The sequence below is a fragment of the Ursus maritimus genome, unplaced genomic scaffold (genome assembly GCF_017311325.1).
Source record: "Ursus maritimus isolate PB19 unplaced genomic scaffold, ASM1731132v1 scaffold_29, whole genome shotgun sequence".
In the NCBI taxonomy this organism is placed as follows: domain Eukaryota; kingdom Metazoa; phylum Chordata; class Mammalia; order Carnivora; family Ursidae; genus Ursus; species Ursus maritimus.
In genome coordinates, this window is record NW_024425452.1 from 12136055 (window position 1) to 12152006 (window position 15952).

At 40.5% G+C, this 15952-nt stretch overlaps 1 protein-coding gene across 1 annotated transcript in view; it reads left to right on the plus strand.

Annotated features, from left to right (window-relative positions):
• The window catches only part of LRRC1 (leucine rich repeat containing 1), a 122906-nt gene that overhangs the window by 101074 nt on the left and 5880 nt on the right, over positions 1–15952 (plus strand). The window contains exons 10-11 of the mRNA XM_040643587.1: positions 516–599; positions 10323–10438. Of these exons, the coding sequence (XP_040499521.1) occupies positions 516–599; positions 10323–10438 (200 nt within the window). The remainder of the gene's footprint in view (positions 1–515; positions 600–10322; positions 10439–15952) is intronic.

Below are 15952 nucleotides of genomic sequence, written 5' to 3' on the forward strand. Positions count from 1 at the left end.
CCCCCCCCCCCCCGCCATCAGGGCCCCACCTGGCTCCTAGAGTGCTCTGCCTGTCCCACCCCTCAGTCCTGCTCACCTTGCTCCTCCCCATGCCGCCTGCCCTTCCCCCAGCCCTGTGAAACCCCTGCTCAGGATTCCCATTGTCCCAGCCCTCTGGCTTCCAGGTCATCCAAGCCATTCTCCCGGTGTGGTTCTCAAAGGTGCAGGGAATGAAGGGATGAATCTCGAGGTGCAAAGTCTTACTTAGGTTGAAGAGCATTACCTCTTTACTTTGTGTTTCACTGTTTCCAGATCTGTGCCTTTGACTTCCTTTCATTGAAACATACTCTGGTTTTAACAAAAATGCAAAATATTTCATTCTACGTCTTCCAAGTGAGCTTTGACCTATCCGATATTCAGAAAGAACTATTATGTCTCTTGCTGGATGAGATTTAAATCCTTGAAAAGATCTGTTTTACTGTGAGTCATGTTAAAAAAAATGCATTAAATTAATAATTAAAATGTTATTTTAACAGACCTTACCTAAGAGCATTGGAAAACTTAAGAAGTTGAACAACTTGAATGCAGACAGAAATAAATTAGTGTCTTTACCAAAAGAGGTATGTGCTTTAAAAAAACAATAATTGTAAGGAAATAACAGCACACAAGGGATCAAAAATGTCACGTTTTAAAAGACTTAATGCGGTGCTTTTTAAATGTTATGTACTCTCATTTGTGAGCATAGAGATGGTTGGAAGAGTTATATCAAAGAACAAGCATCAATAGCATTAAAGCGAGTAGGTGGGTCCAGATGACTGAGCATTGTTGAGAAAGGTGAATTGATAGGATTTTACGTGGGAGAAAGAGAGAGTTTGACATTTTGGGCTTGACATACAGAGAACCATTGACAGAAATAGGTAGTTTGGGAGCTTAGCAGAGGAAGTAGATAACATTGGGTCTGAGTTTAGTGTGAAATTAAACTGCTGCCTAAGCCATTGGAATTATAAAAGTGGATCTTGATGCAAACCTTCTCGTGGGCAGAGATCGATAGTAGGCGGTGTTCATGTCTGGGGGAGCGTGAATGAACTCTTCACGGAGGCATGCACCTAGAGGAAGGTGAATGGGAAGCTGTAGCCGGATTCTTAGGATTATTATTATTCACTTCTACTTTTTTTTGTCAATGGTCCAACCAGGAGAGGGGACCATCGCCATGCATTGTGGGGAGTAATACAGACGTCGAGGCACTTCAGTTCTAGCAAGGGAATTGCTGAAAACAAGAAGGAAACTCAGAGCAGATTAAATAAGGAAGCATGTGTGATGTTTAACAAGAAGGCGTACCTTCTGTTTGGAGCTAGGAGAACTGGAAGATGGGGCCTTGATTTTTTTTGTTAGCCGTTAGCCTGAAACTCAGTTTAGCTGCCTTCCTTCCCCCAATCGAATGTTGGTGAGCCCCGCCCCCTTTGCTAGGCCTCACATGAAAAGGTGTGATATTGTGTGATATGATCCCTGGCCAGGAGCCGTGTCCTTCCTATCTCTGTTTTGACCCTTTCCTACATGTCTCTTGGGATAATTTTAAAGCTACCATCCCACCAGCCAGAACTTGTGGGTTCTTATTTTCCTAGAGCCCTTCTCAGGGTGTCTGAGCTTTGCCTGGTTTCTCTTTCTCTTTCCTTGTCTTGGTGCTATACCCTCTGTGTCCCAGTCTTCTGCCTGAGCAAGATGGCCAACATTCCTGAAGGGAAGCATGGAGGGTATTTGTCATAAATGTGGCCATATTTTGACCCACCCTTACTCTGAGCACTGGCACTTAAATAAAACTGTTGCCCGCAGAAAGACTTCAGTACATCTCCGCTAAACTGGGACACAAGTAGGAGATTCTGCTAATCAGAACATGTTGGTTCCGGTCTCACAGTGATAAACCAAAACACAGAGCTGATATTCTGAATATCGATTTTACTCTTGTTGAATGGGTAGCAGACTGGACACGTAGACACGTGCACAGAGAAGCGGGGAAGATTGATTACTTTCTTTCTAGGTGCTGTCATGTTTGTTAACTCCCTGAATCCACACAACAGCTTTTGAGGTTGTAAGGGAGAGTTCCTCATTTTCCAGATGAGGAAGCTGAGGCCAGTGGAAAGCCTTCCTTAGCAGGCCTCACATAGCTAGCAGTTGGTAGAACGGGCTCCAGAGATGTGTCCCCCACTGCCCGCTCACTGTTCTTCCACAGGCCGAGAAAAGCATGGCCACTCAGGGCATACAGATTCAATGCAGTCTTTTCACGTGTGGCCCTGAGGTAAGACAGGACCTTGAGTCGGTAAAGAGAGGTCAAACTATCTTTAGTTTGGACGTGTTAGAAAATTAATACATTTCGGGATCATTTTCAAGGTTAGTACCGAAGAAAGCACTTGGGAGTTGAATGTCCATCCCCAGTAAGTTTTCCCACGCAGCCCGTCTTCCCAGTCCCCCTTTTCTGATTCTCTTGCAAAGAATACATCCTAGGCACAACTTTAACGTTTTATTTGTGTAAAATTACTGCCATCATGTCAGCATCTGTCCTCTTTACATTTTAAGAGAATGAAACTTGTTCTCAGGCTTCAGAAGGGTATGCCCACCACGTGCTGTGCATCTGGGTAAATTTATTAGAACAGCATCTCAGGATGTGGAAGGTGAACGTGTTGTGAAACTAGTTCTAGCTTCACAGCATTTTAGTTAGCTCTCACGTGTTACCCGCTCTCTATGAAATTGTGATGGGTTTTCTGGCATGTAGAGCTTGATAACTGAATAAAGTCTGTGCCCTTTCCTGCAGCTGTGAGAAAAAGCAGAGAGTGTTGAGGTTTTTAGGAACTGGCTCTCTTCTAGCACACCTTCACTACTACTCACGCACACTCACCCCCCAGGGTAGGAAAATGCCGAGCCGTGTCCCTGTTTCTGCTGAGGGTTACAGCGGTGACCCAGTAGGAATGGCTGCTGAGTGCTTGCCGTTGACCATCGGGGCTGAGCAGTCAGACCACTGCAGGCCTCCTGACGCGAAGTGTGTCATGTTGGTCTGCACAGCATAGCTGTTCCATGAGTCTCTGTGCAGTGAGTGAGTGTGGTAAACCCTGTGACCGCATGTGTGAGGGGGGGCGGGGGGGGGAATCGGGGCAGCGGGGCCTAGGGACTGTGTGTGTGTGCACTTGCTCTGCCTCCAAGCTTGATGCCATTTGATCGTATCCTGTACTTTCCTTGATTGGATTCTGCACTTGCAAAACTCTACTACCCTCTCTCGAACAATTAAGTTGCATGCATGACACATCTCAGCTGAAATGCTGACCTATTCAATATATATGCCAAAAACCCATAATTGTATTAATTGCGATTGGTCTGGTGTGCCATGTAGCTCTCCCTACTTTTTGTCTTTAATTTGATACTATTGTATATCATGCTTTAGAGCACAGCTCCTCAGTCTCTGGCAGCATTTTTTTTTATTTTTTATTTTTCCCAAATGAAGGGAAAATGTACTGTGTGGGTCACAATAATAGATTCTGTTTGTGTTTTGTGGTGTTACTTGTAGTAAACATTTGCAAATCAATGAATGTCTCTTGTTTTCTTAATTGTTAGCTGCTTGGAAATTTAGAAAAGTCGGGTAAACTTGTTATCTTGTAAGTATTGTTCAGACCGCAGTTGCATCTCTAACTTCCATTTAATGCATGAAGATTTCAAATCAACTGACTGCTTTGTGTGTTCCTCATTGTAAAATAGTGGACACTTTCCTCTAAACTCGTTTTTTTTTTAATGACTGCATGGCCTGGAACCTTATTTTTTGTTATGTGTTTGTCAGATTTGTTCAGATTGTTCTCTCTCAAAAGAATGCTTTTCTGTGAATTACATTTTAAGTTATTCAGAAATTCCGAAAGGCATAACGTGGCAGCTCATCTGTCTTCGCTAAATTCTGGTTTGTCAGCACAATTCTCTCTCTAATGGAAAGGCTAGATTTGCTTTATTTGCTACACGTGGCATGCTTCTGATTTTTCAAGCTACTTATTTGTGTCTTTTATTTCTCATCCTGTCGTGTAAGTGTGTATGCTTCCGGGGGAAAGAAGGCTTCCTAAAAAACTCATGTTTTTGGTGGAGGGAAGAATTAAGAAGAGACTGCGTTGTGTGATGCGTGGACAGACAGGGAGTTGGTTTATGTGTGATTGTGGGTATGGTGAAAGAGAGCCAACAACTTCATAATATTCCCCAGCCAAATCTTACCTTTGAACAGCCTGCACCAGCTAAAGAGTTTCTGGCTGGAAGAAATTGAACATGTGTCCAAGTTTAGAGTCCAGTCTTTTGTCTCCGTTAAGTCAACATGAAAGTGATCTTGACTCCATCACACTTACCCAGTCAATAGATAGGATTTGCAGATCATTTATCAAAGCTCGTTTTTGTTTTTAAATCAGGTACTCTGTAAACGTTAATTACCCATAAATATTGTGATTTTCAGAAGTGTCTGTGGTGATAGAGAATTCGGTTTATGGATAGCTTTCTGTCTTATTATGATTTAGTGTAAGCTTCCATCATATTCTAAAATGGGTTATGATAAAAGAAATAAGATAAAACCTAAAAATACTAGAATAAAATATAGTTGGCCATTGGATTTCAAAATGGAGAAGGCATTCCCAAACTTACAAGATGAAACAAGTCCTAAAAAAAAAAACCCACAAAAAACAGTTGATAGATTTGTCTACGTGAAAATTAGATTTCTGATCTTCAAGAAGGTAAAGACGGCCTGGGGGCCACGGGACACTTACAACATTATAGACGAAGGTGGTCTCTCTTCACTCTACTAGAAATCCTTCCAGATCATTGAGAAAAAGATGTTCCCACTAGAGAAGAGTGGACAAAAATTAAAGCAAAAAACCCACCACAATGAACAATAAGCGATTCAGAAGGAAAAAATAGAAATGGCTTTCGATGTGAAGAAATTTTAGCCCCATTAGTATTCACAGAAATGTTAATGGAAGCTTTTTGACCTATCAAATTGTCAAGATTAAAAAAAAAAAAATGATACCCAATGTTGGCAAGGGCACTGGAAAATGCATAGATCAGATGGAAGTATAAATTATTATGTCTTCTCTGGAAGGAAACAGGGCAATATTGAAACCTTTGAAAGGGTTCATACCCTTTGATTCTGCAGTGCTACTTCTAGGGCTTTGTCATAGGAGCACAGTTGTGGTACACATGAAAACCATGCACGAGAATATTTCTCGTGTATACGTAAGGGGCAGCTAATAGGTACACATACGGGGCAGTTCACAAGTGCCAGGCACTGTACTTTCCTGTATATTCATATCTGTTCTTCACAGCAGTCCTGTGAGGGGTAGGTAAGTCGTTATCAGCATCCAACAGACCTGGAAACCCAGACTCAGCTGAAGTAACTCGCCCAAGATTACACAGAAAAGAAATGGCAGAACAAACTAGAAGCGTCTAATGTGGGAAATTTGTGAAGTGATCTGTGAGACGTCTATAGAATGAAATAGTTATGTGGTCAATAAAAGTCCTTTTAGAAACATAATGATGTGGGAGGACATTTCTGATGTCATATGTAAGCAAGGGTGCTGAAGATCGTAGTGTTGGTCCTAATTTCATCGAAGCATATACATATCACAAGTGCATGGCAATAATACCTAAAGATTGTACTTCAGAATGTTAATACCGATTATCCCTTTGGGGTAGGATTTGGTCAGAGTTTTTCCTTGTGCCTTTATGTGTATGTATGGGTTTTATTTTCCAGTCAACGTAACGTACTGTTTTATAATTAGAAATGAAGAATGCCATAGCTATTAGTGGATATTTTGATGTCAGTGGCCCAACAATTCAAGAAGTCCCAAAGCCACATGATTTCCAAAATATTTATGAAATAGGAACATTCAAATAATATGCCGTGGATGATGATGGGAAAAGCAAAAAACAGTCTTTGGTTTCTAAAATTACTCACCATGTTATTACAGCTCAAATTGTATTTTGACCAGATTTTGCTTATTGTACGTTTTCCTTTCTGCCAGTGAAATATGGGTTCTGTTCTGTTACATAGAATATTAAAAGGCTGATACTGAAGTAAAAGGAAAGTTCCTTCACACTTGGGGCAGGTGTTCAGAAAGTGGAATATACGTAGACAAAGATGACTAATACAGGCTTTCTCTTTGGATCACTGTGATTATCTCCTCTTGAGTTAAGTCACCTGCAGGCAATTAATACACAGTGCAGCTGACCCGACTAAGGGTTTGCTCAATGACCTGCAGGTCCCATCTCCTGGAGATGGGTCAAATCAGGTCCAAACAGTGAAGGAAGGTATTGTCTGGAATTAAGACACACAAACCAGCAAAACAAAGATTCTCAGCTACATTCTGTAGTTCTCCAAGTCCAACCCCTTGTATTCTGGGAAGGTGCTATTATGTGGCTTAAAGAAGTTTAAAAATATCAGCTTCCTGCGTAACTGGTAATAAGTTATTTAAACAGTGACTCTGCTTCCCAGAATTTCTAAGTGATACAGGCATTTTATCCTGATGATCACTCAGGAGGACCCTGTAAACTCTGCCTCCTGAAAGCAGAAATACACACGAACCGTATGTATACTACAGTACTGAGTTCACACCCGTGCTTCTCTCGCAGTAGAGTCACCGTGTATTTATCCCTAGTATTGATCACGGTGACATTTTGTCATTTTGTCACTGTGATGCATTGCTGGGGAGAGATTTTTTAAGAAGGTCAGGTGTGTTCTGGGAGGAGCTCACCAACGTCAGCGCACTTCCAACAACACAGCAGGCACACAAGTGTTGACTGAGCTCGTGCTTTGGATCTGGGACTTTGACTTCTTGGAAAGACAATAACCATCACATTGGTTTGCCAGCCACGTTTATTAGACCAGGTTCTGCAATAGGTGCTAAATTGTATTTGTGGTTTCATTTAATTTAATCCCAAGTGTTACTTTGGTTAAAGTAACATAGTCAAATGCATAAAACACATGACTGAGCCTCAGATCCAGCCCAGGTCTGTGTGATCCCAGAGCATCCTATTCCAGTGTGCCACATTCCTCTCTGATGTAGGAAGAGCTGTACCTTTTGAGTTATGGTTTTTACTGCTTAATGGTCTTGTCTCAAAGCCAAAGGTTCGTGCCATGCCTTCCTGGCTGATTTGGAAAGAGGTCTCTATTTGTGCACTGTTTTGCCTAGGACAGCACGTGCCTCTGAGGGTGATGAAGGCGTCCCCAGCACACTGGGCAATAACACTTGCTCTTTGTTGGCATTGTTTCATTGTTTTCCAATATCCGTCGACAATAGAGATCAGGAGGTCACTCTGCCTGCTGTGACAACCCAGAGTGCCTAGGAGGCTCTTGAATACAGTTGCATTCCACCCCTTGAGGTCTCAGATGGTTTAGAGATTAGAATGGGAAAGGAAAAAGAAAAAATAAATAAATGAGACTATAAACACAGTAGAGAGCTCACACACTCCATTGGGAGTTCACATTATTTCCCCCCAAAAAAGACTTAAGGGGTGTTTACTTGTCCAGAACTTTTATTGCTCCAACAACTGCTAGAGCCCTCTCTGACCCATTTTAGTTAGTTAATTTTTTATAGATAGTATATGTACATTGATACAAATTGAAAACGTTCACATGGTATAGTATTAGGACCCCAAAACAGATATCGTACAGGTGGCTGGAGCAGTGGACAGCTTCATGACAAAGTGCCCACAATTATGATGCAGTCCTGGCTCTATACATGCTCCAGTAGCTTATTTTACCATTGTGAGGGTTGCGTATGTGAATAACTGCTTTGCCTCCCTGGAGTGCAGATAAATTTTATGTCGTCAAAACCAGGCCAGGATGATAAGGTTAAAGGGAGGTCTAGCCTCAGCCACATGCTGACCTGGAGGACCCCCCATGTGGCACACAGGCCCACCACTGAACCCAGAGTCCAGTGTACATGTTGCAGGGTCATGGGGGATTCCCCTGCATGAGGAGCTTGGGGATTTCTTCCCATGAATAGATCTTTGTTGGGATCATCTCAGTTTATCAGAGAAAATCTAATCATGTCAATCTTCAAAAGATTCAAAGTTTTGAATCCTCCTGTAATATTCCTGGGCATCTGAGTAAAACTGATGATTCTCTTCCTTAAGAGGGAAGAATGCCAAGCCCTTCAAAGATCCCGTTGTATATCTCTTTTAGGGCATGATATTGGGGCCCTATATTTGTAAAACCTAAGAGAGGCCTCTCTAATGATTCTTAATAGAAAAAAGAAGAGTTTTGTGGTTTTCATTTCTACACATGGAAGCAGATATTAACTTCAAGTAGCAGGCTTTCACTAGTAAATAAACATAGTGTATAAACATACCTAGATGAGAAAAGTTGGTAGGTAGGATGGGTACTGCCCTTGCCAAGCACCTTGGTTATATGGACATGTGCAAGTTAAACAGCTCAGTGAAACAATCTGTCAGAGGGTTTGTGTAGACCATAATTAGAAACGCAGAGAGCAGTGTATCAATATGGACTGTGGGGTTTGGGGAAGACTTGATGGTGTAGAGGATATTTAGCTACTTGTGGAAAGTTGATAAGATTTAGAAGGACAGAAAAAAGAAGAGCATTTCTATAAGACACAGTGGGACCAAAATGTTATATTTTAGAGGGCAGTGGATGTACCAGTTTTGCTGGGTTGGGAAATGTGAATACTGAGAAATCATGGGGACAGTCTAAAAGCCTTTCTACATATCTGGGTGTTTTCCATTTTAGACAAATGTTAGTTTGTATTTTCTTATATGTTTATTTTTCTTTTATATCCATTATGGTTAAATACCGGGGTTAAATACGTGATCTCAAGTCTTTATATTAACTCCTAAGGGAAAACATAGTAAGAGTGTTTATGAAGGTAATTATGTAGCAATTTCATAAATATGCATTGTGCTTTTTTAACATATATATGTATGTTAAACACATAGAAAAGGGCATAAGATGTACTCAGATTATCGTTGAAGATGCAAATCTCCTGCCTCTCCCCAAGTGGGAAGCTGTGGAGTGTTTTTCCATGTGTCAGAGAGACATCATTAGCTTCCTTCGTGAGCCTTTTCTTGTAATCACTCTGGTTCAAGATAGTGAGTACAGGAAGAGTGTAGTACTGTATGGAGTCCTGCAGAATGTTGTGTCTGAGATTGAGTTATTTTTCCACCCCCTTGGTTCAGCTTTCCTGACCATAGACACCGTGGCCAGTTGTTCAAGAGAATGACTTAGTTCTTTTGTGCTTATGTTCTTTTTTGAAGATCAGGCTCATACAAAGCTCAATTATCTTTGAATCACTTACTTTAAAAATAAATAAATAAATAGTGATCAGATTTGGTGTGGATGTAGATATTGATGTGTTCTACCAGCGTTAAGTTTATCAGATTAATGTGTGTATTTACCAGATTCAGTTTTTGCTAAAATATTGTTGATTTTGCATTTGTGAAAGGAAAATGAATAATGAATTTACCAAGTTAAGTTGTGAATGACCAAAAGCAATTAGAAGATGTATGGTGGAAAATTAATGTATTGTATTGTCTATCCAATACCCATTTTTTACTACTTCTATTTTCTTTCTTATGTTTGTTGTTTTTTGTATTTTTGAAATGAACTGAGACAGAACACTGGATTTAATATAATGGACAGGTCTTCAAAGGAGTGTGTGTGTATCATTGTTGGCCTTATTTTTGAAACTTAGAATTCTTAATCTACCAAATAATATTTACCAAGTTTTACCCATATTACCAAATAATATTTGTCTGAACCTGGGTAGCTTACTTAACGTATTTAAAAGATACAGTTTGGGGCACCTGGGTGGCTCAGTCGTTAAGCATCTGCCTTCAGCTCAGGGCGTAATCCCAGGGTTTGGGATCAAGACCCACAACGGGCTCCCTGCTCCGCTGGGAGCCTGCTTCTTCCTCTCCCACTCCCCCTGCTTGTATTCCCTCTCTCGCTGGCTGTCTCTCTGTCAAACAAATAAATAAAAAACTTTAAAAATAATAAAAAATAAAATAAAAGATACGGTTGCATTAGATAGCAGCAGAAAATGACTTGCTTCTCAGAAAGAGATTTTTGAACTGTACTGTTATTTTCTTGATTTAGTTTAGAATATGTATATTTAATGTATTGCAGAGATTTTTATGAACTTATTGGACTATTTAGTGTTTTATATGATTTAAACTAATCATAGTTGGTCTCAGTGAAACTTAAAATCATGTGATATCATTTATGTGTCCTTTCCATGCCATTTGACAAACAGGATACCCCAGTCCCACCACCATCTTCCACAAAAACCTGGAAAAAAGGTGTATTTTCTTTCTCATTGTAGATTGGAGGGTGCTGCAGCCTCACTGTGTTCTGTGTGCGTGACAATAGACTAACTCGGATACCTGCAGAGGTGTCGCAGGCCACAGAGCTTCATGTCCTGGATGTGGCAGGGAACAGGTAAGCATGTTCTGGTTTGCTTGTTTTGAGAAAAAGAACCAAATGTTCATCCACCCCAGTCTGTTATGCGTCTTTGCCATCTTGCCTTTGCTCCATCTTGTAGAATATGTACCAATTAGTCGAATGATACAGGGCCAGAAAGTTGTTAATCTGAGAGCAGGAGTGATGGATCTGGATGGAGTAGAAGAGGTCATGGACGGCCTGAGTGCCGGGCACTTTGAAGTTTAAGTGGACACTTCTGTAGAAATGCTTCCCAGAACAGCAGTACAGTGATGTGAGGGAAACAGTGCTGCCTGAGAACTGGGATACTTAGATTTTCCCTTAACTTTGGTAGCTTTTGTAAGTCATCGTGAGCCTCTGGCTTTCCTCATCTGAAGGATGAGCTTGAATGAGTTTGAACTAGATTTTAACCAGGGGTCTTGATGTGCTCTGCTAGTGATTCTGAACCCCCTGAAATTGTAAACCAAATTGTATTCAGGGACGTTTTTCTGGCCAAAGGATCCCCAGCTAATGTCAGAATCTCCAAGTAGTCATAATCCAAGTGAAGAGCCATTCAACTCCTATTTCCCAAGGTCACAGCAGTGCCATTTCTCAAGTTCTGAGGTCAGAGGTCATGCTAGACTGCTCCCTTGTTTTGTAATGTGCCTTCTCTTCACCTGTGTAGAATATGGATTTGTTTCAGCCAGTCTGAACTAATTTTGTCACCACAGATCAAAGATGCACTTTCTTTCCCCTGAGCCTAGCCCAGCTACTCTTCCTGCCTGAGACCCTCTTCTCTGACTCCCACTTTTATCTCTTATCACTCATGTTTTCATTTTCTCCGGGGAGCCTTCTTTGCATGGAGCGTGCTTCTTTGAATTCCCCCTAACATGGCACTCACAGCACCGTATGATAACTGCCGGCTTATGCATGTGTAGCCGTCTAAACCTAAAGTTGTGTGAAGTCAGATTTGGCATCTGTGCCACTGTACCATTTATCCCTGCACAGTGCCTGGTACACAATAGAAGCCTGGTAAATATTTGTCGTCCGAGAAAATGTTAAAAATGTTAGCTTTGCCAAGTGAATGATAGGCCACTGCGAAATGCCTTGTATCACAGGCTGCATTGCCAAAGGAACTTAAAAAAATGCTTTTGAGTGTTATATAGATAGGAGAAAAAGTGCTCAGCCAGGGAAAAATAATCAATGATTTTAAATGAGAGATAGCAGCAGTCGGAAGAGCGTTTGGGGAATTGTGTGCTAAGTGCTGATTAACTGGTCACTTAGGTCAGGCACAAGCCACCATTTCTCATTCTGGCTAATGGATTTGAGTAGTCCTGCTAATAAATAGCAGGACTCAGCAGGCCTCAGGGAGGGCCCACCATTTTCAAGTTAAGGCTTTCAGGATGTCTTGATAGATTCTTAAACCACTGACTGGTTACTGGAAATTCAAAAGTGCTTTCTGCTGGATGGTGTCAAGCCTGCACATAGAGCTTGGAAGGGTGGTGGTTCTTTTCTGAACTCCAGCAGTAGAAACCCGGTGACTCCAAACCTTCCTGGATTCTTGCCACACCTGTGAGCATGAATTTGCATCGCTAATTCTTGAGCAGAAAGATGGCTCTGATGCCTGAAAACTGTTTTTCACCTGAGTGAAGGCTACAATCTCTAGTTCTCAGAAGGGAAAGTTAAATTTTTACTATGCTTGGGCTGGGGTGGAGAAAACCCCATCAAAAAGTAGAGTTACATAGCTGCCGTCTGAGTCAGTTAAATGTGTCACATGTATATACAGATTCATAACCAAATTTTAAACCTATTAAAATATTTAATTACTACTTATTTAAAGTATTAGTATAGAAACTAATAAAAAAAAAGGCTACGATGTCAGCTTTTTTTTAGCTTGCAGAAATGTTACACCATGGGAAATTATACCACATACAACAGAAGTTTTTGCCTCTTTTCTCAAGCATATAAAAATAGCAAATGACACAGACTATATGTTAGTTTCCGCAAATTGTCTTTGACAAGTTTGATAGGGTAACTATAAAATGCCACTTGGAAACTAAGTATCAGATCTTGTGGTGCAGTAACAGAGAAGACGTCTTTTAGCATCAGCTACCCATGGACACAGAATCCATTTCCCTAATTCTTACCCTTTCTCATAGGAGTATCCACCAACTGCACAATATCTAGTATTTGAGGAGCTTTGAGGAAGAGTAGTACCGAATACTAGAACCTGTGGCTGTCAATGGGGAAATAGTTTGTAACGTTGAATTTTATAATCCAAAAAATGAAATGTAAAAATAATGGGGCACCTGGGTGGTTCAGTTGTTAAGCATCTGCCTTCGGCTCAGGGCGTGATCCCGGCGTTATGGGATCGAGCCCCACATCAGGCTCCTCTGCTATGAGCCTGCTTCTTGCTCTCCCACTCCCCCTGCTTGTGTTCCCTCTCTCGCTGGCCATCTCTCTCTCTCTCTCTCAAATAAATAAATATAATCTTTAAAAATATATATTAAAACATATTACCTCACAGCTGTTAGAGTGGCTGTTATCAAAAAGGCAAGAGATAACAAGTGTTAGCAAGGATGTGGAGACAGGGGAACCCTTGTGCCCTGCTGGTGGGAAGGTAAATTGGTACAGCCACTAGAGAAAACAGTATGGAGATTCCTCAAAAAATTAAAAATATAACTACCATATGCTGTAGCGATCCCACTTCTGGTATATAGCCAAAGGAAATGAAAACAGGATATTGAAGAGAGGTCTGCACTCCCATGTTCACTGCAGCATTATTCACAGTAGCCAAAATATGGAAACAACCTAAACATCATCAGCAGAGGAATGGATAAAGAAGATGTGGTGAGATATATATCATGGAATATTTTTCAGCCGTAAGAGAGAAGAAATTCATGTTATTTATGACAATATGGATGGACCTTGAGGGCATTATGCCAAGTGAAATAAGTCACACAGAAAAAGACAAATCCTCTATGATCTCACATGTGAAATCTAAAAAAGCCAAGCTCCTAGAAATAGAGAGTAGAATGGTGGTCCCCAGGGACTAAGAGTAAGGGAGATAGGGAGGTACTGATCAGTGGGTACAAATTCTCAGTTATAGTTGAATAAGTTCTGGGGACCTAATGTATAGCATGGTGACTGTAGTTAACAATACTGCCTTATATCCTTGAAAGTGGCTGAGAAAATCTTTAAATGGTCTCAACACACACACACAAAGTGGTGATTATGTGACTGGATGGAGGTGTTAACTAACTCTACTGTGGTAGTCACTTGGGAATATAGAAATGTATCAAATCATCGCAGGTACACCTTAAAGTTACACAATATTACATGGCAATTATAGCTCAGTAAAAGTGAGAAAAAAATATTAAAAGACAAAACACAACATAGCAGTGTAGCTATACTATGGACGAGTAAGCAGTTAAAGAGTGAGATAATTTCTCTGTGTAGTGACACAGGAGGCCCATGGTACCAAGTAAAAAGAACAGCTGTTGGACAGTCTCATTTTTGTTTTTGCTTTTAAAACAACGTATCTATGCAGTACAACAAAACATTAATAATAGTCCCCCTGGAGGCAGAGTGGAGGCTTGAGGTTACAGGGGGCTTCCCTTTAGGTATTTTCGTATTCTTAAATTTTCCCACTGATTATATTTTCTCTATCTTTAAACAGTTTTGAAAACTTTGCTTGAAACTAAAAATTCTAGTAGGTGGTAGAAGATGAAACATTCAGTTGTAAGAAGCATGAAACTATAGGCTAAGTCAGTATTACATTGATCAGTAGGCCATGTGTAGTTGTTAAATAAATTTGACAGCACAGTCGCTGTAGCAGTGCAGAGGTGGGGAAGGTCACCTCAGGTTAGTTGGTCAGGGATTTAACTGGAAATGAGAGACTTGGCTTATGGTGTAGTTATTCATTTGCTTTAGTCCTTGTACCATTGATGTAAATAGTAACCACAGGCTTTTTATTTTGAGGGGATATGATCCTAAATAAAACAGGGAGATGTAAGGTATGTACAAATAGGGCTGTGGTTTCTTGTGTTGATTCTGCAGTGTACAGAAGGTACCAGAATAAACCAAAAATGTATTTTAACTCGTCTGAAAAGCAGGAATACACACACACACACACACACACACACACACACACACACACACACTTTATCCGGGATGGTTCACCCAAGAGAAATGGAGGAGTGTGTGTATGTGTTTTTTCTGCCCCAGGCAGCAGTGAATCAGTGAGGGTTAGCTCAGCCTGCAGAATCTCTGTGTACACACTGGACAGTGAACAGAGCATTTTTTTTCTTTTTTGTCTTTGACACTACTGAAACACCCCTCCATGGGACACTTAGTCAACAAACCCATGTGTGGTGTGTGCTCGGTTGACAACAGCCATGTTCAGGCTGGCACTCTGATTCTTTACGGGGAGACTGGTGTTCTGTGATTATAAGATCTGTTGTTGTAGAGACTAGTAATTTATTTTAACTTTTACCATATCATTTGTTATCCTTAGAAGGATATTATTATTATTATATTATTATTGACGCTCTCTTTAGCCTTTTATTTATGCCTTTGCTTTAGCACTTAGCTGCAAAGCCAGTTATTCTGAGAAGGTACCATGACCATGTTTAAGTATTTGTGTTTTGTGCCAGTTTTCAGATCTTAATATTTTTTTCTTTATGCTCTCATGATTAAGAAATATAGAGATACTGACTCTAAGTTTCTTGTGTAAGACCCTGAAACTTTCAAAAGAATTATCCTTTTATTCAATAAAATGAAAAAGAGTTTAAAGTACTTGAAGCTTTCAGTGTGTTAGGATATTCTTTTAAAAAAGTCCCTGTCATCGGGTCTGGCAAATGCATGTCTGTGTCTTTTACTTCCTTGCATTTGAGTAAATGTGTGACAGCCTTTGGGCGGAGGCAGGAATAATTTGTTGTATAAGCATAAGAAATTTCACTTTCTGTCTCACTCAAAGACCCAACACCTCAGAATAGGAGGTGCAGCTGTAAAGCCTCTACTTCCTCAGATTCCTTGCGCGTCCTTGATGGTGTGAGCCTGTCACTTAACTCGGTAGATTCTGGGATTTAAAAATACATATTTGTCACTCAGTTTGGCCCTCATTAGCAAAGTATTAGAGTGTACAATACACAGAGACTTTTCAAGGGATGCACTGACTTTGAAACCTAACTCCCATGTAAGTTACAATTCCACTGACTCAGTACTGCACCCGATATCTATGTGTGGGATGGATCAGCCTTTGCTGGACTGATTGTTAGGAAAAGAAAATATTTTGTAATCTCTAACTAGTATATTGGAAGTATTTTGTAAAACATATTAATTTATTCTTGTGAAGTTTGTTAAGTAATGCGTTTGTTGTTAACACTCTCCATGCACTCTTTGATAATTTTTACTTAATTTGTTAAAGTAACAACATTCTGTGCTTACACATTATTTAGATTAGTTTAGTACTGGAGTACAATTTCTCTTCAGATCCCTGCATGGAGTTCAAATTAATTTTCCATAAGCCTGCCC